At 45.2% G+C, this 26,858-nt stretch overlaps 1 protein-coding gene across 1 annotated transcript in view; it reads left to right on the top strand.

Moving 5' to 3' along the window:
• The window catches only part of LOC120045861 (LIM domain-binding protein 3-like), a 65,633-nt gene extending 39,578 nt beyond the window's left edge, over positions 1-26,055 (top strand). The window contains exons 3-19 of the mRNA XM_038990794.1: positions 2,783-2,855; positions 5,280-5,302; positions 6,490-6,690; positions 9,354-9,520; positions 10,029-10,065; positions 10,677-10,780; positions 18,248-18,335; positions 19,200-19,328; positions 20,270-20,401; positions 22,810-22,869; positions 23,559-23,941; positions 24,042-24,188; positions 24,252-24,399; positions 24,899-25,079; positions 25,202-25,322; positions 25,559-25,674; positions 25,806-26,055. Coding sequence (XP_038846722.1) covers positions 2,783-2,855; positions 5,280-5,302; positions 6,490-6,690; positions 9,354-9,520; positions 10,029-10,065; positions 10,677-10,780; positions 18,248-18,335; positions 19,200-19,328; positions 20,270-20,401; positions 22,810-22,869; positions 23,559-23,941; positions 24,042-24,188; positions 24,252-24,399; positions 24,899-25,079; positions 25,202-25,322; positions 25,559-25,674; positions 25,806-25,895 — 2,200 coding nt within the window. The 3' untranslated portion in view covers positions 25,896-26,055. The remainder of the gene's footprint in view (positions 1-2,782; positions 2,856-5,279; positions 5,303-6,489; positions 6,691-9,353; positions 9,521-10,028; positions 10,066-10,676; positions 10,781-18,247; positions 18,336-19,199; positions 19,329-20,269; positions 20,402-22,809; positions 22,870-23,558; positions 23,942-24,041; positions 24,189-24,251; positions 24,400-24,898; positions 25,080-25,201; positions 25,323-25,558; positions 25,675-25,805) is intronic.
• Positions 26,056-26,858: the final 803 nt, after the last annotated feature.

The following is a 26,858-nucleotide window of genomic DNA, read 5'->3' as shown; positions in this document are numbered from 1 at the left end:
AACAAACAGAAATACCTTATTTACATAAGTATTCAGACCCTTTGTTGTGAGATTTGAAATTGAGCTCAGGTGCATCCTGTTTCCATTGATCATCCTTGAGTTGTTTCTACAACTTGATTGGAGTCCACCTGTGCTAAATTCAATTGATTGGATATGATTTGGAAAGGCACACACCAGTCTATATAAGTTCCCACAGTTGACAGTGCATATCACAGCAAACACCAAGCCATGAAGTCGAACGAATTGTCCGTAGAGCTCTGAGACAACATTGTGTCGAGGCACAGATCTGGGGAAGGGTACCAAAAAACGGTACTGGGAAAGGATATCTTCTGCAGTATTGAAGGTCCCCAAGAACACAGGGGCCTCCATCATTCTTAAATGGAAGAAGTTTGGAACCATCAAGACTCTTCCTAGAGCTGGCTGCCCAGCCAAACTGAGAAATCAGGGGAGAAGGGCCTTGGTCAGGGAGGTGACCAAGAACCTGATGGTCTCTTTAACAGAGCTCCAGAGTCCCTCTGTGGAGATGGGAGAACCTTCCAGAAGGTCACCATCTCTGTAAAACTCCACCAATCAGGCCTTTATGGTAGAGTGGCCAGACGGAAGCCACTCCTCAGTAAAAGGCCCAAGACAGCACGCTTGGAGTTGGCCAAAAGCCACCTAAATTCTCACAGACCATGAGAAACAAGATTCTCTCTTCTGATGAAACTTGAACTCTTTGGCCTGAATGCCAAGCGTCACGTCTGGAGGAAACCTGGCACCATCCCTACGGTGAAGCATGGTGGTGGCAGCATCGTGCTGTGGGGATGTTTTTCAGCGGCAGGGACTGGGAGACTATTCAGGATCGAGGCAAAGATGAACGGAGTAAAGTACAGGGATCCTTGAATAAAACCTGCTCCTGTGCTGTCAGGCCTTCAGACTGGGGTGAAGGTTCACTTTCCAACAGGACAGCGACCCTAAGCACACAGCCAAGACAACGCAGGAGTGGCTTCGGGACAAGTCTGAATGTCCTTGAGTGGCCCAGCCAGAGCCTGGACTTGAACCCGATCGAACATCTCTGGAGAGACCTGAAAATAGCTGTGCAGCAACGCTCCCCATTCAACCTGACAGAGCTTGAGAGGATCTGCAGAGAAGAACGGGAGAAACTCCCCAAATACAGGTGTGCCAAGCTTGTAGTGTCATACCCCAAAATAATCGACGCTGTAATCGCTGCCAAAGGTGCTTCAACAAAGTACTGAGTAAAGGGTCTGAATACTTATGTAGATGTAATATATATATACACTGCTCAAAAAAATAAAGGGAACACTTAAACAACACAATGTAACTCCAAGTCAATCACACTTCTGTGAAATCAAACTGTCCACTTAGGAAGCAACACTGATTGACAATAAATTTCACATGCTGTTGTGCAAATGGAATAGACAAAAGGTGGAAATTATAGGCAATTAGCAAGACACCCCCAATAAAGGAATGGTTCTGCAGGTGGTGACCACAGACCACTTCTTCCTATGCTTCCTGGCTGATGTTTTATTCACTTTTGAATGCTGGCGGTGCTTTCACTCTAGTGGTAGCATGAGACGGAGTCTACAACCCACACAAGTGGCTCAGGTAGTGCAGTTCATCCAGGATGGCACATCAATGCGAGCTGTGGCAAAAAGGTTTGCTGTGTCTGTCAGCGTAGTGTCCAGAGCATGGAGGCGCTACCAGGAGACAGGCCAGTACATCAGGAGACGTGGAGGAGGCCGTAGGAGGGCAACAACCCAGCAGCAGGACCGCTACCTCCGCCTTTGTGCAAGGAGGTGCACTGCCAGAGCCCTGCAAAATGACCTCCAGCAGGCCAGGTGTTGACAGGTGTTGCTTGCAGCTTGAGAAACAAGAACTGATTTGGTAATTTGATGATGAAAACAAAGCATATATTTCATATGAATAGCCTACAATCACTTTTCCCAGTGAATCCTTTTTGTTTAGGTCTAGATGCTTTGTGCTAATGAATTTAAGTTGAACATTGCCAAAGTTAGTTTAAATGTAATAAAAAAAAGTTTGTTGCCTGGCCTGACTGTTGATGTAGGAATTAGATAGCAAAGCAAAGGCATTTTCATTAGGAGGGACGTCTACGGTAGATCGCTAAAATAATGATCACGATCACACTTCCTCAGTATTATATTACGTGGACACCTATACACGGGGAAACCAAGCGCGTGTTATCAGTGTAGCCTTTAATCCTCTAAAAATGATGTTGAAATATCTTCAAACCTAGAATAGAACCCTCCAGGCTTCCATTATAAGACTCAGTTGAATGAAAAAAAAAGAATTTAAGAATTACAGGGAGCCGTTTGGAATAACGAATCCTGTGCGAATTGCCCTCTGGCATAACACATCCTGGTGTAATAATTACATAACCAATATCTCTAGTAATAAGAAAATGGCCGTGTGCGTTCCACCAGGCTAAATGCCAAAGCATTTCTGTGACATCGACAAGAACACGTCAAGGACAGAACTACATAAACTTAAATGGAAAGAATAAATGCAATGAAAGCAAGTTTGATGTCTAACGACAATAGAATGCCAATAAAATGAAAGGCGAAGTTTATACTTCAGGCGTCGGCGGGACTTTTAAATATATTACCGCAATTATGACAACCTTGGTTGAAATGAAAGCTGTTTCAGTGCAGAACACCTTTCTGACGGCCGCTTGTTATGTGTTATTCATGTGGTAGAATTCCAAGTCACGCTGCAATAATTGTAATATTCCTAATGTGTCTGATTTTCATTGTTCTTGCTGCAGGTCAAAGCGCCCAGCTTTGCAAAGTGCCACCCCAAGAATCGACTTTCCCATGCAACAGATCCCTCACCAGAAGGTAAGCATGACAGCACCTTCAGAGACGTCACACACTCGGCCAGAAACACTCTGTTCGGTCTCACTCTCCCAAGATATTCAGCACAACGAATGCTCATTTTTCATACTTCCCTAGTTGTAGAATTTCAGTAGCCTGCACTTATAAAGAAAGGATACACACACTAACAAGCGCAAACACACACACACACACACACACACACACACACACACACACACACACACACACACACACACACACACACACACTTTTCAGTCACACTCATATGGGATCGAGTGGTTTGAGGACTCTCAGTGAAACCAGTACCTCCTCTCAGGCCAGAGGCATCAGGGGAGAGAGCTCCAGAAAGCTCCATGCAAAGCTCCTCCATTAGGGGTTTAAGGAGCAACAGAGGCAGCACATCCAGCTCTGGGGTCTGTGAGAACAGCCCTGGACCTTGCTGGTCTGATCTTCTCAGAATTGTACACTCTTTGTGGGGAGCCAGGTGCAGGGTGCCTATGTGAAGTCTCTCACTGCCCTCTACTGGTGATATTGGTGATAACGCAGCACCCACCCCTGCCTTCCAAGTATAACTTCATACAACTCTATTTTTGAATTTGATAGAGTGCCTTTGGCTTTGTTCTCTCTGACCACCCCTCTATCTGTCTCCCCCCTTATCCACCTCACCCACATCTCTCCCCTCCTGAAGGGTCAAACAACCCAAATCAATGGCGGCCTCTCGGCCTGCAATACCTCCTCCGTGTCACTAGAGGCGTCTGGCGAGACAAACTCCTACTCAGGGTCGCCCACCAAGAGGCAAACGCCAAGCCCCGGGGGCAAGACGACCCCCACAAAGAAGGCGCAGTATAACACCCCTATTGGGCTGTACTCGGCTGAGAACCTGCGAGAGATGGCTCAGCTCCAGGAGAGCCACAGAGGAAAGGGCTCTGCAGCAGGCCTCTCAGTGGGGTATGTAACCAAGTGGAAAATGCCAGGGAGCCTGGTAGTAGCAGCAGCAGCCAGGGGTGGCTAGGCCTGTTTAACCCCATAGTGGAGTAGAGGGGGTTGGGTACAAGCTCCGGGTAGAAGATCAGCTAACCCTCTCCAAAACCTTCAACATTTGGAGACCCCCCCCCCCCCCCCCCCACACACACACAAAACTAACCATAGATCAGTGTCTATGTCTAACTTCAGTCCTACTCCAAGGGGTTCCAGCCTACTCCAGCCAGTCCCTGCTGCTCTGCCCTCGTGGGACAGAAGGATGGAAAGAGTCTCAGAACATTCAGATTTAGCTGTGTATTCTCATCCGGAGCTGGCCTCCAGACAGCTTGGTGAACCCCAGTTGGTCCTAGTGATTCAGGTTGCCCCAGAGGGGAATGTGCAGGAGAGGCAGCACGGTCCTCGTAAAGCCCCCTAGCTCAGCCTGTGGCCCTCCTCCAGGTAATACAAAGAGCCCACGGGAGATTAGGTGTCCCCTCTGCCGAAATACACGCCGCGACGTCCCAGACGAGCCTTACAGTACGTGTGTATCTGAAGAGATCAACCAAACCATTGCTTTAAACGTGGCCAGGGTGGCTGAAGTGACTGCACAGTGAGATTGGGGATCGTTTTTTAGTACGTGTCTGATGTGTCAATGAAATGCTAATAGCGCCATTTTGATATGAGAAAGTCCGAGGTGAATCGCTAAGTGCAGTGCTATGTGAACACGGTGCACTAGCGTTCCTCTAGTGCTAATCTTAACGAGACTTCTAGCAATAATTGCGGAGTGCGATAAGATTACTCTGTCACCGTGCCGATGGTTCAGGGCAAGCACCTGTTCTTGTCATCTCTTTAACAGGCCTTGTAATGGCTGGGTTCAGGTTTCTCTCTCCTCTGCTGTGCTAAACATACACTACCGAAATATATCTGCCTGTCTCATCTGGCCCTCTCGCTTCACCGCTCTCTCTCTCCCTTTCTCTCTTTCTTTCTCTCGCCTTCTGTCCTCGTCTTCAACGCACGCAGTACGACAAATATCGCTCTCTCGCCTGTTGCACTCTCTCTCCCCCACTATCTCTTTATCACTTCGTACCACTGCTCTGACATAAGCAGAGTCTGTTATATGTTTTTATATATTATATATGTGTGTGTGTGTGTTATATATTTAAGGAGCCTGCAATGCCATGGCTTTATATAATGACGGACAAGCCTCAGTAATCATAGTCGAGGATGAACGTCAACAAAGGTGAAAACATCTTTGTCACTGATGGCTTTCACTGTTGCGTTGTGTGATTCCCAGTGAACTCAGTCAGTCTTCACCCACTTCTGTTTACCACTCCATTTTCTCATCTCTGACACACGTTGCGGCTTGCCTTTCACGCCACATGAGCCGCCTTGTGGAGGTGGACTGTCGAGTGTAATTGTGTTGTTGACCACTGTCTCTTTCTCTCTTCTCCACTGCCGCTGCCTCAGGTTATTTTCAACACGCCTGCCAAGTTAGTACTTCCTGGATGTGGTGTAGTAGCGTGTGTCCAGACGATTGTGTGGTTTAGCTGTGTGGTGTGGTGTCACGTTGTTGTTCTTGTGTCAGCCTCTCTGGTGTGAAGTGGATGTGCGTTGTCTTGGCTTGTTGTGTAGTGATTCTGCCTTTTGAGATGGATGAGCACTTCTAGTGTCGGTATTCATAATGACCTTTTTCGGTTTGCAATGTCAAGGTGGTCGAAGTCCGCCAGAGAACGTCTAATAAATCTTATCCTCGGTCTCATGGGGGGGGGGGGTGGGGGGTGGGGGGGGCGTTGCCTGCTAACCCTCACAGACAAGATCCCCGTTCATTAATAGTGTTTTTGGATTTTTTTTAAAATCGAGAATAAAGGTCATTTTCTGACTTAATGCTAAATTCTCCCATAAGCCATCAACCATGTACATACGACATTTAGGTGGAGAGTGTGGAAGTGTGAAGCTTCCCATTGACAGATGGCGAATACGATGTAAAGAAAAATGAACACCAAAATAAACGAATCATTTGGAGGTCATTTTTGAAACTCTGCACGATGCAATGGTTCAATAAATTAGCCTTTACATTTTTGCAACTCGACAGTGCATGCATATATTAACATCTCCATTTGCTCTTTTATCTTGATCATTTTACTTGTGGGCCAGTTGTATAACACCATCTGAGCCTGCAGTGATGCTCCCACATACCTGGGAAGGTTGACCTGCGTATCTTGAGGGGAAACCTGAGTGTGTGTGTGCAGATATGTGAGCTGTGCTGTGCCTGCTCTACTGAGAGATTTACTGTACAGAGCATGTTTGCTGTGTGACATACAGCGCCTCTATGGCAACCGATCTGCCTTTCTCTCCAAAGCCCCACACTGTTGTAGTAGCCGGGTAGCAGATCTCTTGTGCGTTAGCCACCTCTTTTGTAGTGCCACCCATTGTTGTGCCATGCATGACCATGTTCCACATGGCAGTACACACGACTGAGGAGTTGGCTGAAGCACAAACTGATCTGCTAGCAGGCTATTACGCTGTTGAACTTTCCATCTCATGCAACTTCTCCTTCCACTGCCACCTTCCTCCTTCCCTTTCCCCTCTTCTCTCCTGTCTCTTCCCTTCTCCTCTTCACCCTCCCCGTCACAACCCTGCCGCCTTCCTCCGGACCCTCCACCGCTCTCCACAACAGCAACGACTACATCCCCAACTTCAACCCCAATGCGCTGAAGGACACTGCCCTGTCCACCCACAAGCCCATCGAGGTGAAGGGTCCTGGGGGCAAGGCCACCATCATCCATGCCCAGTACAACACCCCCATTAGCATGTACTCCCAGGACGCCATCATGGACGCCATCGCCGGACAGTCCCAGTCCAAGGGCCACGAGGGCGGGTAAGACCCTCCTTCCTCTGCACTCCCTCCCTCCCTTTCCTTGTCTCCTCCCCCCACCCACTCTTTGTAGCTTTCCTACCCAGCCTGCATGACTTTAATACACTCTTAGAAAAAAAGGTGCCATCTCGAACTTTAAAGGGTTCTTCGGCTGTCCCCCATAGGAAGAGCCATTTGAATAACCCTTATTGGTTCCAGGTAAAACCCCTTTTTTTCTAAGAGGGTATTACCCCTCCTTTCCTCTCCTCTGCTGGCTGTGCTGAACTAGTCTGGCACTGCAGCGTAGTGTAGCCGTGCCCTGCTGGAGAAACTAAAACCACCGACTGACTTCATCAGGATGTCTTATCAGAGTCTAATGATCTAGGATGGTTACCATCCTTTTAAAATGGTTGTACAGTACTGAATGTCCTAAGTGCCTTCTGTATGTGTCGAGAAGGAGCATACATGCAACGCAGATTGTTTGTGACAGGTAGCAGTGACATCTGTGTGTTCAAAGGGTGGTGTTGGTTGTGTGTTGGTGCAGTGCTCAGGTTTTGACTGTTAGTTTTGTGGTTGTATTACTGCTGTATTGCCTGGTGCCGGAAGGGGTTTGGTTTTGTGCGCCAAGGCACAGATGTTGTACATTTTATAAAGGCGTATTCCTTGTTACAAAGGCAGGTCACCTGTTGCTGTGTTCAAGTGTATTTGTTAGGTTCTTTCCATTCGCTCTCTGAATGGAATGTCTTCATGCCGTGCTCACCTTCAAGCATAAAACCACCGAGTTAGTCACCAAGCCGTCCCTGTCCATTTACATATCCTCACTCATGAATACCTTTCAAGTACTTGGAGATCTCAGTACACACATCGTATTCAGCTGGTTACCGTTGCAAAAATGGATCATTTCATGAAAGGGACCGTCAACTCTTGATTTGTATCAGTGTATGTAAATACGTAGACACGCATGCTTCCTGTAAACAGGCAAATTGTTTTGTTCATATGTGGAGAGAAGTGGCCTTTTTCTGAGTGACTTTGAGGAAAACTAAGGGTCTCACTCTGACATCCCCTATGGAATTCATGTCTAATCCTCCCTCTCTCACTTCCTTGGTTCCTCCACAACCAACCCCATCACTCCCACCCACCATGACATGCTGCTTCCCCCCCACCCCTCTCCATCCATCCACGGCCCCACCTCGCCCGCTCGCCCTGCCCCATCCCTGCTGTACAGAGAGGAAGTCCCAGCCGGCTCCCCCTTGGCGTAAGTAGACCGCTCTGTGACAACCTACGGAGCACAGCCTGTGTGCTGTCTCTTCATATCCCTCCGCCGCCTCCTCCATGTCCCTTTCCCTCACTACTCTTTGCTTGTCCACCTCGCTCGTCCCAAACCTTCTCTCTGCTAACCCAATACGTCCTCACACTGAATAGAGGGTCTGATTTTGTTACCCATGGCAATCTTCGACACACACCACCAATTGGCGTGGTTTGTGGGTTGATGGAAGGACGTCTAGAATTGCCGGATATTGCCTCTGCACCCTTAATCCAATGATGACATCATAGTTTGACGGGAGTCGATTGCAGAGCAGCTGTTTGTAGAGAACATCACTATATGGTGTGTGGCTCTTTATCGATGACTATCTGATTACTAACAAACAATTTTCCATTCGGTTGGAAAATTGTGCTGAAATTGTGCTGTTTTGAAATGTATCGAAAACATCCATCGATTTAGAAGTTTTCATGCCATACATTATTTGAGTTTTTAGAAAAGCACAGAGTGAGGTGCAAACCGATATTGCCTACAGGTCAACCACAGGATCATAATTGTGTTATTTGGCAGTTTCGCCATCTCCATCAATCATTCCCCGCTCCACTCATTCCTTCATTCCTCCATAATGCTCTGGTCATGGTGTTGCAAACCGTTTCTTAGAGGGTGTCCACTCCGCCGCTGGCTACACAGGGATTCTTTATGTTTCAAGGCTCTCTGTAAAATAGGTTTTATTGTCTGCTGTGATGTTATCAAAAGTACATTTTCTCTTGAATTGCAAAAAAAAATAAAAAAAAATAAAAATACATGATTTATATGGATATAAAAGGGAAATGAACGGAGGAGGGACACATTGAAGTGCCGGCCTCAGCTAGGTGGCCAGAACTACTCTGACGCTCATAATCAGTGCTCAGGGAATGCGCAGCTGACCAGCAATAGTTATGCCATGTACCAGGAACTATACTGGTTTAATAACGACACTAAACGGAATGTTCTGAGCTCTTTCCTCCTCCTGCTGAAGGTACGCTATTTCTTTTTTTTTATTGTTTGAAATGATATTTCTGAAATATGCTGTTGAGGAAAGATACCGCAGGGTCCAAGCTAGCTAGTAGCTATGCAGCCATAATGCTTCACATGCAAGCTTCTGAAAATAGGAAACTATTAGACGGCATTTTAGCATTCCATCACTGGTTTGTGTGAGCGTAAGCTGGCGGATGCTCCTTTTTAATGTCCAGGCTACACAAGTTAGTTATAGTATATGTATAACCTCAGACATGCCCCAATAATAAATCATCACCACCGGGCTGCAGTTCCTGAACACTGTGATCAGAACCTGAATAACAACCCCCAATCCCTAAACGCCCTGATGGCGATGGTGGGTAGGAATTAGTGCCAGTGTGACGAGCCAGCCCTCTCTCTGTGGTTCCAGTTCACTCCCTGTAAAAGACGCTCAGGTAGACAGTGCCTCCCCAGTGTATCAGGCTGTCATCAAGACTGCAGACAGGGACATGGAGTTGAATGACTGGGCCCGCAGCTCCTCCCAGGTGCAGTCCAAGTCCTTCCGCCTCCTCGCCCACATCACGGGAACGGAGTTCAGTAAGTAGTGCTATTCTATTTCTGTTTCATTTAGTTTTAGTCTGCCCTTCTTACCCTGCCAAACACTGTTACTGATGGTTCCTCTTCTGTCTTCTCCCTCCCTCTCACTCTCTCCATCTCTCTCTCTCTCTCTGTGTCTCTCTTTCTCTCTCTCTGTGTCTCTCTCTGTCTCTCTCTCTCTCTCTCTCTCTCTCTCTGTGTCTCTCTCTCTGTGTCTCTCTCTCTGTGTGTGTGTGTCTCTCTCTCTCTCTCTCTCTCTCTCTCTCTCTCTCTCTCTCTCTCTCTCTCTCTCTCTCTCTCTCTCTCTCTCTCTCTCTCTCTCTCTCTCTCTCTCTCTCTCTCTCTCTCTCTCTCTCTCTCTCTCTCTCTCTGTGTCTCTCTCTCTCTCTCTCTGTGTCTCTCTCTCTCTCTCTCTCTGTGTCTCTCTCTCTCTGTGTCTCTCTCTCTCTGTGTCTCTCTCTCTGTGTCTCTCTCTCTCTCTCTCTCTCTCTCTGTGTGTCTCCTGCAGTGCAAGACCCAGACGTGGAACATCTGAGGAAATCAAGGTAGGCAGCTAGCAGCAGCGACCGGTGGCCTAGCAGAAAAGCTGTATTTAGGCATTGCTCCAGACCAGACCATATGAGCCCAGAGCAGAGTTCCTGCTGTGAGCTAGGGGGTCAAGGGTCACTCAGCCCTGCTTCAGGCCCCAACTCCACACCACTTTCTGTGCTGAACTTGAAGGTTAGCATGTGACTCATGTCATTCTGAGCCAACAGTAAGAATAGTCTGAAGTGTATCGATACTGCAGTGCCCCTCACATGGATTACAAATAGCCCTCATGATGAGCTCACACAAGTTCCCAGCAGTCTGTTAGACTTCTCCAGCTGAAATGACACAGAACGTGTTTAACTTCTTTGTTTTCTCATGAGTGATTTCTCATGCCTGAGCTAATTCATCAGGGACCCTGATACAGTATAGTGCAGGACATCATAGACCCACCCAGGAGTTGGGTTGATTTGTGTTTGTGGAGAATTTGGGAGCCCCCAGTGCACTCTTACCCTCACAGGACTCAGGCAGGGGAGTGGAGGCCACAGTCCCTAACCCATCTCTAATCCCCCCTTTTCTCCCTCTCTCTTTCTTCCCCCCATTTTCCTTTTTGTCTTTCCTCATGCCACAGGGAAAAGTTTGACACAGAATTTAAAGGCCCACGTTTTGCCAAATTGAAGAATTGGCACAATGGCCTGTCTGCTCAAATCCTTAACGTGCCAGAAAAAAACCCTGGTTTAAAATAAGTGTGAGACCGAATGTAACTGTAGCAATCAGAGAAGGGTAGAGCAGGTGAGTGAGGAGAAGGTCAGGCTAAAGATCCTGGAATGTGAGTTAGTGGAAAGAGGTTTGTTCAATACTTGTTGATCACATGTTGTAATGGAGATTTTAGCCCAATGTCATCTTTCCCTCTTATTCTGCTAATGAAAGTTGATCGTAGTTTTCAAAGTTAATTGCAGCTGTATAAAAAGTTGGATTGTATTTCAACCTTAAATTATCACTATTTGAGCTTGACATCGTGATATAAGTATGAATAAAAACGATACCACTGTGAACGAAATACATTTTTCCTTTGGTCGCTTTCGTATCGTATTTTTCAGATTCAGTTTTGATGTAGCCGTTTATAATCTTTATATAGAGGAAATAGAAAGAAATATGACTGACGAAGCCAGAACCAGAAGGTTATATTGTCTTAAGAGTTGAATATCTTTTCATCATAACACCCTCTTAGAGATCATAAACAATTATAAATACAGGTCTAGGATCTTCATTTGATCACTCTTTTGTTGTTGGGAATTTTCCTGCACCGCAGGAAATGCAGATGAGCTTCATGATTTAAATAAATGAACTGAAAACACTCAATAACACACAGTTATATTAACAGTATTGCACTTTTCATGTAGCCCAATTTTTGGACAACTAATAACCTAACCACCAGTCAAGCAACAATATATGGACTAACCGTTCAAATCCTGTTGATGCAGGATGATTTTGCTGTGACAATACTGGTCAAATTGAGATCCTACATCTGTATGATTCATCAAAAACTCGAAATAAAATCAGTTGTTTGTTTAGAATTTCAAAGCCGCTCCAAAGGACCCCATTACATAGAACATAACAGCGATCTCAAGGGTCCAATTTAGGATAAACAATTCCCCAATATCAACCAAAGTCGTAATTATTCTTAATATGAATCACTCACAGATGAAACACGGCTTGTTTGTTTCCTTATCCTCGGGCTCTGGCTCATTGGAATGTGTGGAGAGAAGCAAACCCTTGCAGCCTATGAGAAAGTGAGGATTTAGAGAATTGCCCAGAGAGAGTGAATGGCATAAAGTAAAGTGGACTATTACAGTGATAATCAGGAGTGCTGGCTGCATTGTGCATTGCACTGACTTTTTAAAAAGATTAAAGGATAGGCTGGTTCATGGCCAGATGGCCACATGATTACAAGTATGACTTCAATCAGAGGGAACATTATTGGATTCTATATAGACGATGAGATTCCTTTGACTTCAATGAGAGAAGTTCATCCATTTTCTGTTACATTTCATCATTGGTATTGAACGGTTTGAATAGTAATTTTTTTCTCAACTGCCAAGGGCAGGGCACTTCACTATTCAAGCAGGACTTTTGTAAATTGAAGTTGGTCAAGGATTGCTTTTCACGGAAGCCCCCAACAAAGGCCAAGGCCTTGGCCTTTGAGATGTTTTTATATATATATATATATATATAAATACATATACATACATACATACATACATACATACATACATACATACATACATACATACAACTTGACCTAGACAAAACAGAGATATTTTATATAATGTAAGTGGCTTTGGAATATCTAATAACCAAGCTACATTGCCTCATATAGAGTGCAGTGGTGGAAAAAGTATCCAAATGTAAAAGTAAAGATACCTTAATACAAAATGACTCAAGTAAAAGTGAAAGTCACCCAGTAACAATTATTCTTGAGTAAAAGTCAAAGTATTTGGTTTTAAATATACTTAAGTATCAACAGTAAATGGAATTGCTAAAATATACGTAAGTATCAAATTCCTTATATTATGCAAACTAGACGGCACAATGTTTATATATTTTTATTTACGTAATACTTAATACTTAAGTCGTTTTTTGGGGCACATTCCAACACTCAGACATTCATTTACAAATGAAGCATTTGTGTTTAGGTAGTCCGCCAGATCAGAGGCAACAGGGATGACCAGGGATGTTCTCTTGATAAGTACGTGAATTTGACTATTTTCCTGTCAAAATGTAATGAGTATGTTTGGGTGTTAGGGAAAATGTATGGAGTAAAAAGTACATTGTTTTCTTTAGGAATGTAGTGAAGTAAAAAAAAACTACTTAAGTAGTACTTTAAAGTATTTTTTACTTATGTACTTTACACCACTGATAGTGTGATAAGATATTTATGACAAATAACATAGTTCAATCACTTTGAGATTGTATTCCGAAAAGTTCTTTAGAAAGACTGTAGAAATAAACCAAGCTAATTTTCATATTACCCACAGAAAGATGAACTGACGTGCTTCATTGGTACACCATTTAGAAAACAAGGCTTTGATCTTCTCCACACATGCCATTTAGTCTGTTACACGGAGCGATTACTGTATTATTATGGTACTCAGCCATCATTAGCTCTAATATAATCATGCCATCAATTGTGAGATTCCCTAAACAGAGCTCAATATTATATTGATTGTCTGTTATTACATAGAAGCAGTATTATATCAATGGTCTGTCCATTTAGGCCTTGTCGAGGCAAGAGTCTCTAGCTGCTACTATAGGGAGGTCAGATGTGGCTGAAGGGACTATCATATCAGGAGGGAAGTACAGCCGTCAGACAACACCCTGTTGGGCGTCGTCCCGTCCTCCCGCGTAAGAGAGGAGAACAGGAAGTCAAATATGTGAGTAGTGAGATTTGGCGAGGCCATGTTTGAAGGCGTTGAAAGCCCTTTGAAAGGTAACTCTGCTTGTATTGTTGTCACATAGGGGAGCTGCTGTTACTTAGCTCTGCTACGGGCTGATGAATGGATTATTAATGGCCGTCTGTAACTGTTGGAAACCTCTGCTAACTGCCGCTTCCCTTCCTCCTCACCACACCTCCCCTGAGAGAGATTCCCACCTGCATGCAATGCATGCTCAGGAAGACAGTGTGTTTGCACTGGAGTGCCTCTGGGTGGCTGACCCCCTCTTGCCCTTCATCGCTCCTCCTCTTCCTCCTCCTCTATCATACACCGGCCTCAGTCCCTTCCTCCTCACCACACCTCCCCTGAGAGAGATTCCCACCTGCATGCAATGCATGCTCAGGAAGACAGTGTGTTTGCACTGGAGTGCCTCTGGGTGGCTGACCCCCTCTCGCCCTTCATCGCTCCTCCTCTTCATCCTCCTCTATCATACACCGGCCTCAGTCTCTGTCCCCAAAACAAAATCTCATTCTCCACTGAGTATTCTAGGCCTCCTGTACCTCACTCCCTCTCTTTATTTCCATCACAGATTCAAGAACTGACACACCAAACATTCCTAAACATCAGGCCATTGCTTCACATCAAATTTCGGGCACGTCACTACATGGCTATCCTACTCTCTCATCCCACCCTCACCGCCAAATTAGTGGAAGGTCATTCGGTGTGTGTGCTCAGTTCCCATGTGGTCGGCGGGATTTTTTTTTTTCTAGGGCCCATTTTAGAGGCCTAGTGCCCATGTGACGTCCCATCTTCTTATCGTCTCTTTTAGAAAATGATATTGTTTTCGAAAGCGTCAAGGACCATAGTGGTTGTCTTGTCCTATAGATAAGCTTGTGACAGTCGGCGATACGAAGTTGTATTGTAGGTTTAATCCATGGGACTAATCACAGTTCGGACCGTCAAGAAGGTACAGTTGATTCGGGCCTATGTACCATTCGAGAATCATGTAAAGGGTACAGAAGGTGAGGGGGTACCTGTTGACAGCTACAGTATGTGTTTGTGTCGCTCTTCATGTTGTGTGTGACTCATTGCGTTCCCTTGTCTTAGAGTCTTGCCTGTAGCACCTGTTAGTCAGTGTTTTCATCATCTACTACAGCTCTGCACTAAGCCATCCCCCTCCCTCAACCTCAAGCCCCACTCACAAATCCTAAACCTCCATGGTTAGAGCTCACTGCTGCTTTGAAGTAGCTGAACGTGGTACTATACATACCTGTTTGTCGTACTAGACCCATTTCCCCTGCCTTGACTAGCTGTAATCTCAATTATCGTCCTCCTAAATTGCCTGTAAGAGCATGGACTGGTCTCTCAATCGCCTGCCCTTGCCTGCCCATTTCACCGGTATCATGCAAACACATGCCAGTGTTTACCTGCCTAACCCGGAGTGGTCTTTCGGTTGCAGAGAATGAGGAGCAGAGTGAAATTGTAGCTGAGAAGGTTGCCTGCCCATGGAGCTGCCTTACTAACCCAGCTGCTTTAGTGGGAGCAGTAGCAATTTCCCTATGTTGACAGTCGTGCCAAGCAGACGTTGCCAGCCATCGATTTGTTGCTCTTCAAAACTATCCTCAAGTTTTTCCTTTCCACAGTGAAAGAGAGTGAGAAATGGCTTTAGTATACAGATTAAGTCATTCAAATTCCTAACTGTTTATAGATAATTGGCAGATGAAAGAGTGGTGCATGTATGCAATCAACTATCTTTAACATCTCTCTGTCAGGTGTGGCCTCCTTCTTCTCTCTTCTTTCCCCCCCCTTCCCCTTATGTTGTTAATCTGAGGTAACAGATTTTGATTTCAGCCTTCAAAGCACAATATCCTTCCTATGCCCCTAACTTGAAACACTCATTCCCTCAATACATCTGGAAATAGATCAGAGCAATTCTGTCAATACAATCTATTGATACAGCATGGAGAGGGTTATTGTGTTTTGAAGGCCAGTGTCCTCTGTGTGAGCTGCACAGAATGTCTGTTTATATCAACCACTTGTCGTGAGGGAAGTCTGTCTGTGCCTATGTGTGCGTCTGTGTACATGGCTGTCTGAGTTCAAATAGAGATCCAGTAGTATTGAAGTTAGATGTCTGTACCTATGCCAGATAGGTTAATGTAACGTATACCCTACACCAGGGGTCCACAATTACATTCAGCCATGGGCTGATTTTGAGCTGATGGTCGGGGGGCCAGAACATCAGTAGGTATAAATCATTTGTAAACTGTAAATTGACTGCAAGAATCCCAAACAGATATAATAGTTGACAAAAAAAGTATAATTTCCAACCTTAATTACATTGGGATACGATGACTCTATTTTATTTTTGTGTGGGAATGCTTCGGACAGATTTACTAAATTAAAATCCCTTTGAGCTAATTTTCTGGTGATTTTACAGTTTTGGGGAACATATTTCCTCAATTTAAATCACATTGAGCTCAATTACTGGTGATTTTAGTATTTTATTAAAGGTCCATTGCAGCCATTTTTATCTCAATATCAAATAATTTCTGTGTAAAAATGTACTACCTTACTGGGATTGTTTTCAATTAAAATGTTCGAAAAGAAACAAAAATAGCTTCTTAGCAAAGAGCAATTTCTCAAGCAAGAATTTTGCTAGGACTGTCTGGGAGTGGTCTGAGTGGGAGGGGAAAACTGAAAACCAGCTGTCATTGGCAGGGCGCTTTGGAACTTTCTTTCTTATTGGTCTATTTACTAATTTACTGCCTGATGATGTCACCAGGCAGGCCAAAACTCCATCCCACCACAACAGGCTGAAATTTCGGGTGGTCTTTTCAAACAGCTCTTATACTAAAAGGGCAGTATTATTCCAACCTCATAGTGTGGGAATTATATTTAAAACACAGATAAATCACGTTTTTGACTGCACTGGGCCTTTAAAAAAAATGTTTTTTTTGTTTTTTGCTCAGAAAACTTGGGGGAGCCAAATAACATCACCCCTGGGCCGAATTTGGCCCGCGAGCCCCCTATTGGGGAACCCTGCCCTACACTCCCATCATATAAAAGTGACTTTGTAGCGGTCTCTCTAGATAAAAGCAGTTAACGCTACAAAACTTTGTTGATGAAAACTTGGTTGGATTCAGAAATAATAGTGTCTTTAGTATCTGTGTGACTGTGGCCTGTCCTGTCCTTGTACCCAGCCTCAAAGGCACTTCCTCCGTCACTCAAACTGAGAGCACCTATCACTTGTCTATATGTACTGATCCTTCCATCTCCCCTGCCGACACACCAACACTCCACTCCGTACTCCACACATCTCGCAGTGAGACACACCATAGAAAGACACACTACAACCACAACCTAGGAGCACTTGCTAACCTCACGGGTTCACCAGAGAAAGTGATGAAGGGTTAAATGACCACCTGAGACCACTGTTACCTGACCTCTCTCTGTGCCACACCACCTCCATGACATATGACATTCCAACTATCCATTCTATACCTGCCTGTAAATGTCAACAGGAAGAATGGACTAGCAACATCAATCAAGAGTGAGGGGGGGGGGGGGGGGGGGGGGGGGTCAGAGAGATGTCCAGGAGAAGAGGTCAGGGTGCTGGAAGTGAGTAGGGGTCAGCCATCGGTCTACCACCATCAGGCCTGTTGCTGCTAGATGCCTGCCATCCTCTGTCTGTCCTCCAGCCTGGGCAGCTCCCACTGGGAATTGCATTCATTCCGTTCTCCCCAGTCCGGAGTGGGGCAACCTCAACCCCACCTTCTCCCTCAGTCATTCACTCAATGTTTTGGCCTCATGTCCAAGTCAGCTGTGTTTAAATGTCAAAATCTGTTAGTTTTTTACTTAGGTTTAAAAGTCAGTTCACAAATGTTCTGTAGTGTGCACTCATTGATTATGCCATGCTGACTGAGTGTTCACATTTTTCTCTCCTTTTTTTGCTTTTGTTGTATACTCTGTTTAATCCTTTCCCCAGCAGGGTTCATGGCTGAAACTCTCCCGACACCTTAGATTGTCTCTGATTATATTAGATTAGTATGATATTCTATACCATTACAAATCACTGTTTAATGCACTGTGTTATTAAAGTGAAGATGATGTATATATCAAGCAATATAGCCTGCTTCATTGCAGTGAGATGGTACCCTCTGTACCCTCTCTCTCTGGCCTCGGACATGATTGATGAAGCTCTCTTGTCTTGACACAGTTATTTAATCATTCCCCGTTATGCACAATCGATTCCTGCAGTAAGCAGCTAGGCAGCTTTCCATTATACAACCAGATATCTCCCCACTCACCCCCGCTGCCAGTCTCTATACGTTCTCCAGTGACTCACCCAAAACCAATAGTTCAAATGTCTGTTTTATCTTATGAGCAGATTGCTTTCTTTTTCTGTGTGGTTTTTATTTCCTGCATAGGGGTTTTTGCTCACCTCGAGCTCTAACTCCTTATATTGAAAGAAAAGACTCGTAAATAATTGTAATTGATTTATTTTTCTACTCTTTTTCAATTTGTTCGTTGATGGACATCCTTGCGTTGGGCTGAGCAATATCAAGGCTTTTGGTTTTGCGTGTGCTTAAGGCCATACACCTTTACAGGTCTATTTGTGCTGACATGAACTCTCTAATTCATATACACCTAGCCCTACATGGGCTGTTTGTATATATGATTTTCGGCCTCAGACTGCTGACAGTTTTCTCTCAATGCAACCTAACCTCTTATGCAGTAGCCCTTTTGAGCATGCTCCAACCTCTATCAGCCCCGCACCTGTCGCTCTGCCTGCTAGCGCTGCTTCGCCCAATCAGGTGGCTTCACCTGCTGCTTCGCAGTCTCCAGAGCCCGCCCCCGTAGGCCCTGAACCCACCCCTGAGAGGTAATGCTGTGTGGGTTGAAAGTTTTTGTCTGTTGTGGTTTTATTGTCCTCCGCCAACTGAGTGCTCTTCCTTTTCTTTGGTATGTACCTATGTTTGTGTGTGCCATTTCATTGAGAGTGACTGTATTGTTCTGATGTTGTCTCACTTTTTCCGTTTCGACTGTTTCGATGTGATTGATTGAACATTTATTGAAATGTGTGTTTCTGTTTTTATGTTCCAATTAGACTTGGAAAACCTTGATTGTACTACATGAGTGGTTAGGTGAAAGGTTTCATGAGCAGTATGCATTTAAAGTGGCTATGGCTTTGGGTTTAGTACATTCACAGGGGAGAGTGTCCATATTCAGTGTCCAAGGTAAGTCAAACGGTCTGATGATGCTGTGATCATCTGGACTGTGTGGAAACTGTGGAGAGAGACGCTGGGAAGACCTGCCATGTCTGTGAGCGGTGTGAGAACAGAGAGCCTCAAGGCAGTGGAGTACTGTAGTCATGCAGAGCGTGTCTGCCAAACCCATCATCCTTTAACCCTTAACGTCCTCATCATCATAACGATCCATCCATTTTAAACCAGTTTTTTATTTGACCAGCCTTAATACAATACAACAATGACCTGGGGCTGCGCAAGCTGTTGCTTCTATGGTTGGTCATCACTGCCGCTGCCCCCCCCCCCCCCCCCCATAGGAAGCAGTTCTGTCAAATCTAGAGAGAGTTTGCAGAGTGAACACAGTCAATATGTCACACAAAGAATTCCCCAAATTCCCTTTCCTAGTTCCCCCAGAGCACGACCTCCCTCTCTTGATCCTTCCTGGCTGTTTTAACTCTACTCTGTCCTCTGCAGCGAGCAGCCACCCCCAGCCACCCAGACACAGCCAGTGGCCCCTGAGGCCCCTACAGTCCCCTCTGGGGCACCTCGCCACCTGACGCATGCAGCCTCCCATATCTCGTCTGCTTTGATTACACAGTCTAGGTACAGTTGTCACTCAATCACTCCCCCTGTCCCATTTTTTACCTTTTATGTCAGTCAGGAGATAGGCCAATGTGTTGTGTGGATTTGGTTGAGATAGGAGGGGCAGAAGAAGGTACAGATGCTAGTACATATTTGCTATTTTATGGGGGGCCAGAGAAGAGGTTTGTGAGGAATATGGATTGGGTTGGGAGAGCTTTATTTTCTGATGCTGAAATAGTGGATGCAAGAGTATACAGGGTGTCAAACAGGATTTATTTGGATTGTCCACAATAGATGATCTATAGATGCTCAAACTATTAGCAAACTACCAACTGCAAGTCAGTTTATATGCAACAGCTTGCTAGGGTTGGTGTATAACTCTCTTCGACATAATTACATGAGCCAGATATTGCATCTTGGTAAAATACACCAGATCACCCCATTGGACCTTGGACATTCAATGGCGATGTCTGAGATCATTTTCTTAGACTTCTGGATTAGGTTTTTGGACCATCGAGAGGCATGGTGTCTATACTACTTTATTGGACCCTCCGAAAACTATTTTGGACCATCACAGCAGATGAAATGAATTTCCATGTAAATGGACAATAAAGTATATCATATCGTATCCATGAGTGGTGGTTTGTCAGTAGGATCAAAAATCACATAAAAAAATAGTGTCCCATCTACTTGCAGGGTACCACGAAAGGCCATACGTATTGAGATTGGGCAGATAGGATAGTTATTGCTAGTGGACAATTTGTTGACAGTTAGTTGATCATATATAAAACATCTACTAAGGACTATCCAACTAAAGTGTTACCTTCTATTTTGCATTACAGTGTAGTATTTCAGAGGGTTTAAGACGGCATAAGAAATTCTAAGTTCTCATTGTGTATGTGGAGGGAATTGGAGTGAGCCCTAAACCGTCTCTCAGACCTCTCTTGTTGGCTCTCGTTAAGAAACAAGGTTTATAAGCAAGGGCCACCGCCCACCTCTGCGCTGGAGGCTCTGTCAATCACCCCAGTGTTCCGAACCAGCACTTTGCCCAAACGAAAGCGCACCCTGCCCTCTGGGAAACCCAAGCACCTGAGGTACACACACACCTGGACAGACTGACACAGTGACAGAGAGACTGACCACGTCCCAGACAGTGGTGTGCAGAGTTGCTTAGGTACGTGGGATAGGGGACAGGAGGGTAAAAAAAAAAACGTGAACTTTGGGACACTAGCCGGATCAAAGGAGCCATGACTGCAGCGTTGCTTCATTCCTATTGGCCATGTTTCATAAGAAAATCGGATTATTTACATCTGTCGCAGCATGAAAAGTGGTGCAAAATGAACTGCGACAGACCCAATTGGATACATGCACATTTTATGGGACTGCAATAGGTCGGTGCAACTTTTTTGCATTCCCTGCACAGGGTCCAACTTCTCTCCGAAAGCTCTTTGCAATAGCTCTCTCCATTACAGCTGAATGGATAGGAAAACGTCCATGAGGCTTGATGTGCAGACTGTACACTGCAGATTGTCGAAAGGGACAAGCAGAGGAATGTAAGCTCATGTGGGGGTTTGGCAGCATTTGCGATTGCTGACCGATGTTTTTGTTTGACTAATTTGCACCTCTTTCTCCACAATGTCAATATTCCCTTCACAATTATTAATGGTTAGATATGTTTGACCCCAATATATAAAAAAAAAACATTTTAATGCTGAATGTGGCTAACATCACTCTGAAGTTGACTTTATTGACATTCCATCTCTCATCTAGAATTTGCAGGTCACCCTGTTTCTTCCATTAACACACGTACAAAATCCCCACTGGCCCGTTCAAGTCTGGACCTTTTGCATGTCATAGTAAGGAACAGCATACTCTCGGAGTTGGTATTAATGGGCTCTGTTCAACCAGCGAAGGCCACATAATTAGTGATATGAGAGTAGTTCACTTGGTAGTGCACATAGTAGTCCAGTTAGTGATTGTACCACCTTGTGTGACGGCGGTAGCTCCTCTATCCCACGCTCTCCCATGCTCACTCTGCACGTCACTGCTCAACTGCATGCTCACACACTGGCTTGACTAATTATGATCTGGGGGGGGTAGTTTGTCATAGAACAGCAGAAGGGCGTAACACTTGGATGTCAATCACAATCATTTGTATCCGGCAAATCAGTGATGTACTAAATCGTTATCTATGGCTGTGATGCACCATTCAAGTCAACTACTGAATGGCTAACTAGTGGCTACAGGCAATAGCAGCTGTTGATCGATGTAATGCTTCATAGCACAGTAGCTGAAAGGGTCATATTATGTGGGCTAGAATGCTGTCGAATTTGGTACACAAATTGAACACAATTTAAAATGTGACACTTATCACAAAAGATGACTTTTCTGTGCTTGTAGAATACCCTCTGATTTGTCAGTGTCTAGTAGGGATGTTATGAAATGACCATTGTTTTGCTTTGCATAACAAGGGGGTTTATGGTACGTATGACTCAATGATCCCCAAGTTTGTTTGGTTCAGCCAACCATTGTAGAGGGTCAATTTTTTGTTTTGTATCAACAGCTGTGTTTAAATAATGAAGGAAATCCAATCTAACCTTGAATATAACAGTGGTATTTTCTAGAGATCTCCTGGAGCCAGTGTGGTTACCACAGTTGCTTAAAACTGTGAAGGCTATATCAACTCATGATGTGCAGTGAAGGGTGGTTTTGAAGTGAATTCATCTCGCCTGCATGTTAGTGTGTTTTTGAGAAGTGGTCCTGTGGCTCACTTGAACGTTTCCTATTAATTGTGTCATTGAAAAGGAAACGATGTGGATTGGATGTGTTAACTGATGTTACCAGGAGTGTTGGCCTGTGCAGTGTGTGTGTCTGTCTGTGTGTCTGTCTGTGTGTGTGTGTGTGTGTGTGTGTGTGTGTGTGTGTGTGTGTGTGTGTGTGTGTGTGCAGTATCAATATAGTTTCCTTGATTGATGGGGATAAATACAGATATGATATATAGGAGCTTAAGATGTGTATCGATTTGGTTTGGCAGTGTTAGGATCATGGATTTTCAGAACCTGTTGAATTGTGTCTCTCTAGGATATATATATGTTTTTCCTTTGTGTGTGAATGTGTGCTCTCACAAAGGTATTGCTATGAAACCAAGTTCACCTATACTTCAAAGAGACTGCTGATTGTGTGCTGCCCTTTCTTCAAAAGCTACACAGCTGAGTCTGTGGTCAAACTAGGCTGACTGACTAGCAGTTAGAATGAAACTGCTGTGATCTGATAATGTTACAATATGTGAGAAATCCGATGACTCTTGCTTTCCTTCAGAGAACAGTGGAGAAAAGTTACATCTGCACATGCAATATTTAAAAACCGGATGCCATTATCGGGAAACAAACTCATTGGGCAGCACGGCGTCATACAGGTATAGGTGTACATGGCCTTCATCCAAAGAGCTATTTTTGACCCCTGTTTTTGACCCCTGACCCTTTTTGTTTCTGATGCGTTATAGCTACAGCCTGCAACAGTCTGCCTCTGGTTACAGCTCCCAGTACAAATCCTCAGTCTCCAGGTACTTCTGTGGGGAAGTTTATCCAGATGCCACTGTCCATAGAACATCTGGATAGTGTGCTTCCTTCCCTTATTGTCAACATAACTTCACTTCCGGAATAACACACCCATATTCCCCTCCCTCTGTTTTTAGCTCGAAGGATGAAAATCGTGCTTTGACAGTGTTCGTTTTAACCTGCGTTTTTAACCTCCCCTTTCTTACAAATATGTCAAAACCTGCTCCTCTCTCCTCTCAAATTAAATCTGTTGGCGACTCTGTGAATCTCTCTCACTGCCATAACTGAGGCTCTCTGTTCTAACACTGTTTCTCTGATACCAGGCTGCCTTTCTCTCTCTCTCTCTGTGTGGGTCTCTGCTATATTAAACTCCCACTAACCTTTGAGTTAAACGTGTCTGGTGAAGTGGAGGAGCTCCAGGTAAGACTCGAAACAACATATGTGGACACTCAGTCAGGAAGGAGAGAGGTGGCTGTCCAGCATTCAGCGTACTAGGTTTAATCGTGAGGCATAGTGCTAACGGTCTCCTTATTAGTAATTGGTACTTGTAGTACAGTTTCCCAGTTTAGATTGTTATATTGTCTAAACTGTGACCGTTCAGAAAACAGCTAGACTGATGATCAGACTAGTAGAGATATGTTTCCATCTAGGTGGTGATGATGTCACTCAGCTTCTTTTTTTTATCCTTCTGCAGCCAATATGGCCAGGCTCCCCCCATGCAACAAGCCCCTCCCATGTACCAGGGGCAATCCATGTACCAGGGGCAATCCATGTACCAGGGGCAATCCATGCAGCAGGGGCCTCCCATGCAGCAGGGGCCTCCCATGTACCAAGGGCCTCCCATGCAGCAGGGACCTCCCATGCAGCAGGGACCTCCCATGTACCAGGGGCCCCCCATGCACCAGGCCCCGCATATGCAGCAACCTCCCATGCAGCAGCCTCCACACATGCAGCAGCCTCCTCACATGCAGCAGCCTCCTCACATGCAGCAGCCTCCTCACATGCAGCAAAGCTCCATCCAGATCCCTGTGGGCCCTCCCCCACCCAAGGTGGTCAGCACCGCCTGCATCGTGCCAGGTAGTTACAGCAGGTGGCGCTGTGTGACCATTGTATGTGTGTTAACAATATGGTAAGTATGGATAGTGTTGACTTAACCGGGTGTCTCTTTGGGTCATAGCTCCTGCCCCTGTTCCACCCCAAGCCGCCGCCCCTGAACCCCCCTCCAGCAGGCCCCCTTGGATCACTGACGACTCTTTTGCCAACAAGTTTGACCCCAGCAAGACCACCAGCACCAGCATGAAAGTGCCTGCTCTACCTCAGAGTGCCCCACCAGCACCGGCCTATATCCCACACCCTGGCTCTGCCCACACCCCTCACTCTGCCCCAAGCCCTGCCTATAACCCAAGCCCTGCCCCCTACAACCCCACCCCTGCCCCTTTCAATCCTGTTGCCCGGGGCGTGGCCCAAAGGGCGGAGCGCTTCGCTGCCAACAGCAACAGAGCACCCCTCTGTGGAGCCTGCAACAACATGATCAGGTAACAACAACGATACACTGGGTGTACAAAACATTAAGAACACCTTCCTAATATTGAGTTACACCCCCTCCCCTTTTGCCCTCAGAACAGCCTCAATTCATCAGCGCATGGACTCTACAAGGGGTCGAAAGCATTCCACAGGGATGCTGGCCCATGTTGACTCCAATGCTTCCCACAGTTGTGTCAAGTTGGCTGGATGTCCTTTGGGTGGTGGACCCTTGTTGATACACGGGAAGCTGTTGAGTGTGAAAAACCCAGCAGCGTTGCAGTTCTTTATACACAAACCGGTGGGCCTGGCACCTACTACCATACCCTGTTCATAGGCCCTTAAATCTTTTGTCTTGCTTTTTCACTCTCTGAATGGAACACATACACAATCCATGTCTCAATTGTCTCAAGGCTTAAAAATCCTTCTTTGACCTGCCTCCTCCCCTTCAGTGGATTTAACAGGTGACATCAATAAGGGATCATAGCTTTCACCTGCTTTCTGTCGTTACAGGGGACCCTTCCTGGTGGCCCTGGGTCGATCCTGGCACCCAGAGGAGTTCAACTGTCACTACTGCCACACATCGCTGGCAGACTGCAGCTTTGTGGAGGAGCAGAACGCAGTGTACTGTGAGAACTGCTACGGCGAGTTCTTTGCCCCCACCTGTGCCCGCTGCAACACCAAGATCATGGGGGTAAGATGACAGACCCAAACGCAGACAAGTACAACACACACAAAATCACTTTGTGCGTAGCATACACCTACACATACACCCACACAATAACTCTTTGTCCCTGTGTTTTTTTTGGTGTGCAGGAGGTGATGCATGCTCTGCGGCAGACATGGCACACCACCTGCTTTGTGTGTGCTGCCTGTGGCAAGGCCTTTGGAAATAGCCTCTTCCACATGGAGGACGGGGAGCCCTACTGCGAGAAAGGTACTTTAGATCAATGGAATAGCATGGCACATAATGAAAAGCCTCAAGTGTTAAATGTTTCCTTCAGAGCCCAAACTAGCTCCTGTGTGTTTGTCACAATGTCTTCTGTGAAAACAGCTTCTGCAACGGAACTACATTTGATTTATATACATAGAGAAAAAATGTTTTTAACGCATGTAACTTTGCTACCTTTTGCACTCTGCTAGTGTTTTCACAATCTATGCTTTCTCTTCCAGATTACATTTCACTCTTCAGCACCAAGTGCCATGGCTGTGACTTCCCAGTAGAAGCTGGAGACAAGTTTATTGAAGCACTGGGTCATACCTGGCACGACACCTGCTTTGTCTGTGCGGTAAGAATGACTACAGCGCTGTACAATAACCCATGTTCCTGCTGTATAAAACGGTTATTGCTCGGATCTCTTGGACTGTACCAAAAAAATTATTGGTTTGTGAGATTCACAATTATGTCCGTCTCCCACAGGTGTGCAATTTGAACCTGGAGGGCCAGCCCTTCTACTCCAAGAAGGACAAGCCCCTGTGCAAGAAGCACGCTCACGCCATCAACGTGTAGATGCTCCATCTGCAGTTTTATGGGGTGGTGGGCAGGTGTTTACGTAGCTATGCCCAAGCCTTGGCAAAGAGCCCTGTAGAGGGCATTGATGCCAGTCAAAATGATGAAAAACACAAGCTGAAGATGATAGCAACAAGATTGACTGTTCAGCAACCCGATCAATCAGGCGTAACAAAATTTAAGTATTTTCATTGGTACTGAAATTCAAGACAAAACTGCCTAAAATGCTGCAGCCCCCCCCCCCCCCCCCCCCCCCCCCCCCAAACATGTGTTACGTGTGTATTTATTAATAACACTTACAAATGAATTATATTGTATATCAGAGAATTCTGATGTAAACTCTTTGCTACTCCACTCAGGTCCCGGAGGGCCTCAATCCAGTGAGGCTGGAGCAAAAGCCTTAGCAGCCTACAGACACAGGCAGACTGAGTGGAGTAGCAGGGCAATCAGTAAATAAGATGCCTTATTTCACAGGAACACTCGTGTGCTTTGTTTTGAATGTCAAAACCCAAATAGCTTGCAGTGAATGTAATAAGACCGTTTAAGTATCACATACAGTAGATTTAACATGATGATGCCTCACGCTGACCAACATGAGCACAGAACGTGAACTGATACAGTATACTGTAGCATGACACATGCAGGCCTACGAATACTGTTTGATTTCACAGAGGTATTATTAAAGTGACAGTTTAGTAAGTGATATTCATTGCATCTTTGGCAAAGTGTTATTTATTTACATAGAATTAAACGGAAGTATAACATCCATGGATGTTTATATTGCTGACAAAACAGTTATATTTGGACTTTTGCTGTCTGATTTAGTTTTGTATGCATGCAGTTGCATCATACAGAAGTTCATAGTATTATATGAAGAACCTGTCACTCACTCTGTCATCCTGGATTTATTTATTTATTATATACAAAGATGGTGCTCTGTTACATTATGATACAGTAATACTA

Source organism: Salvelinus namaycush, chromosome 4 (genome assembly GCF_016432855.1).
Source record: "Salvelinus namaycush isolate Seneca chromosome 4, SaNama_1.0, whole genome shotgun sequence".
In the NCBI taxonomy this organism is placed as follows: domain Eukaryota; kingdom Metazoa; phylum Chordata; class Actinopteri; order Salmoniformes; family Salmonidae; genus Salvelinus; species Salvelinus namaycush.
Note: the sequence above shows the minus strand (reverse complement) of the source record. Positions and strands in the feature narration are given on the sequence as shown.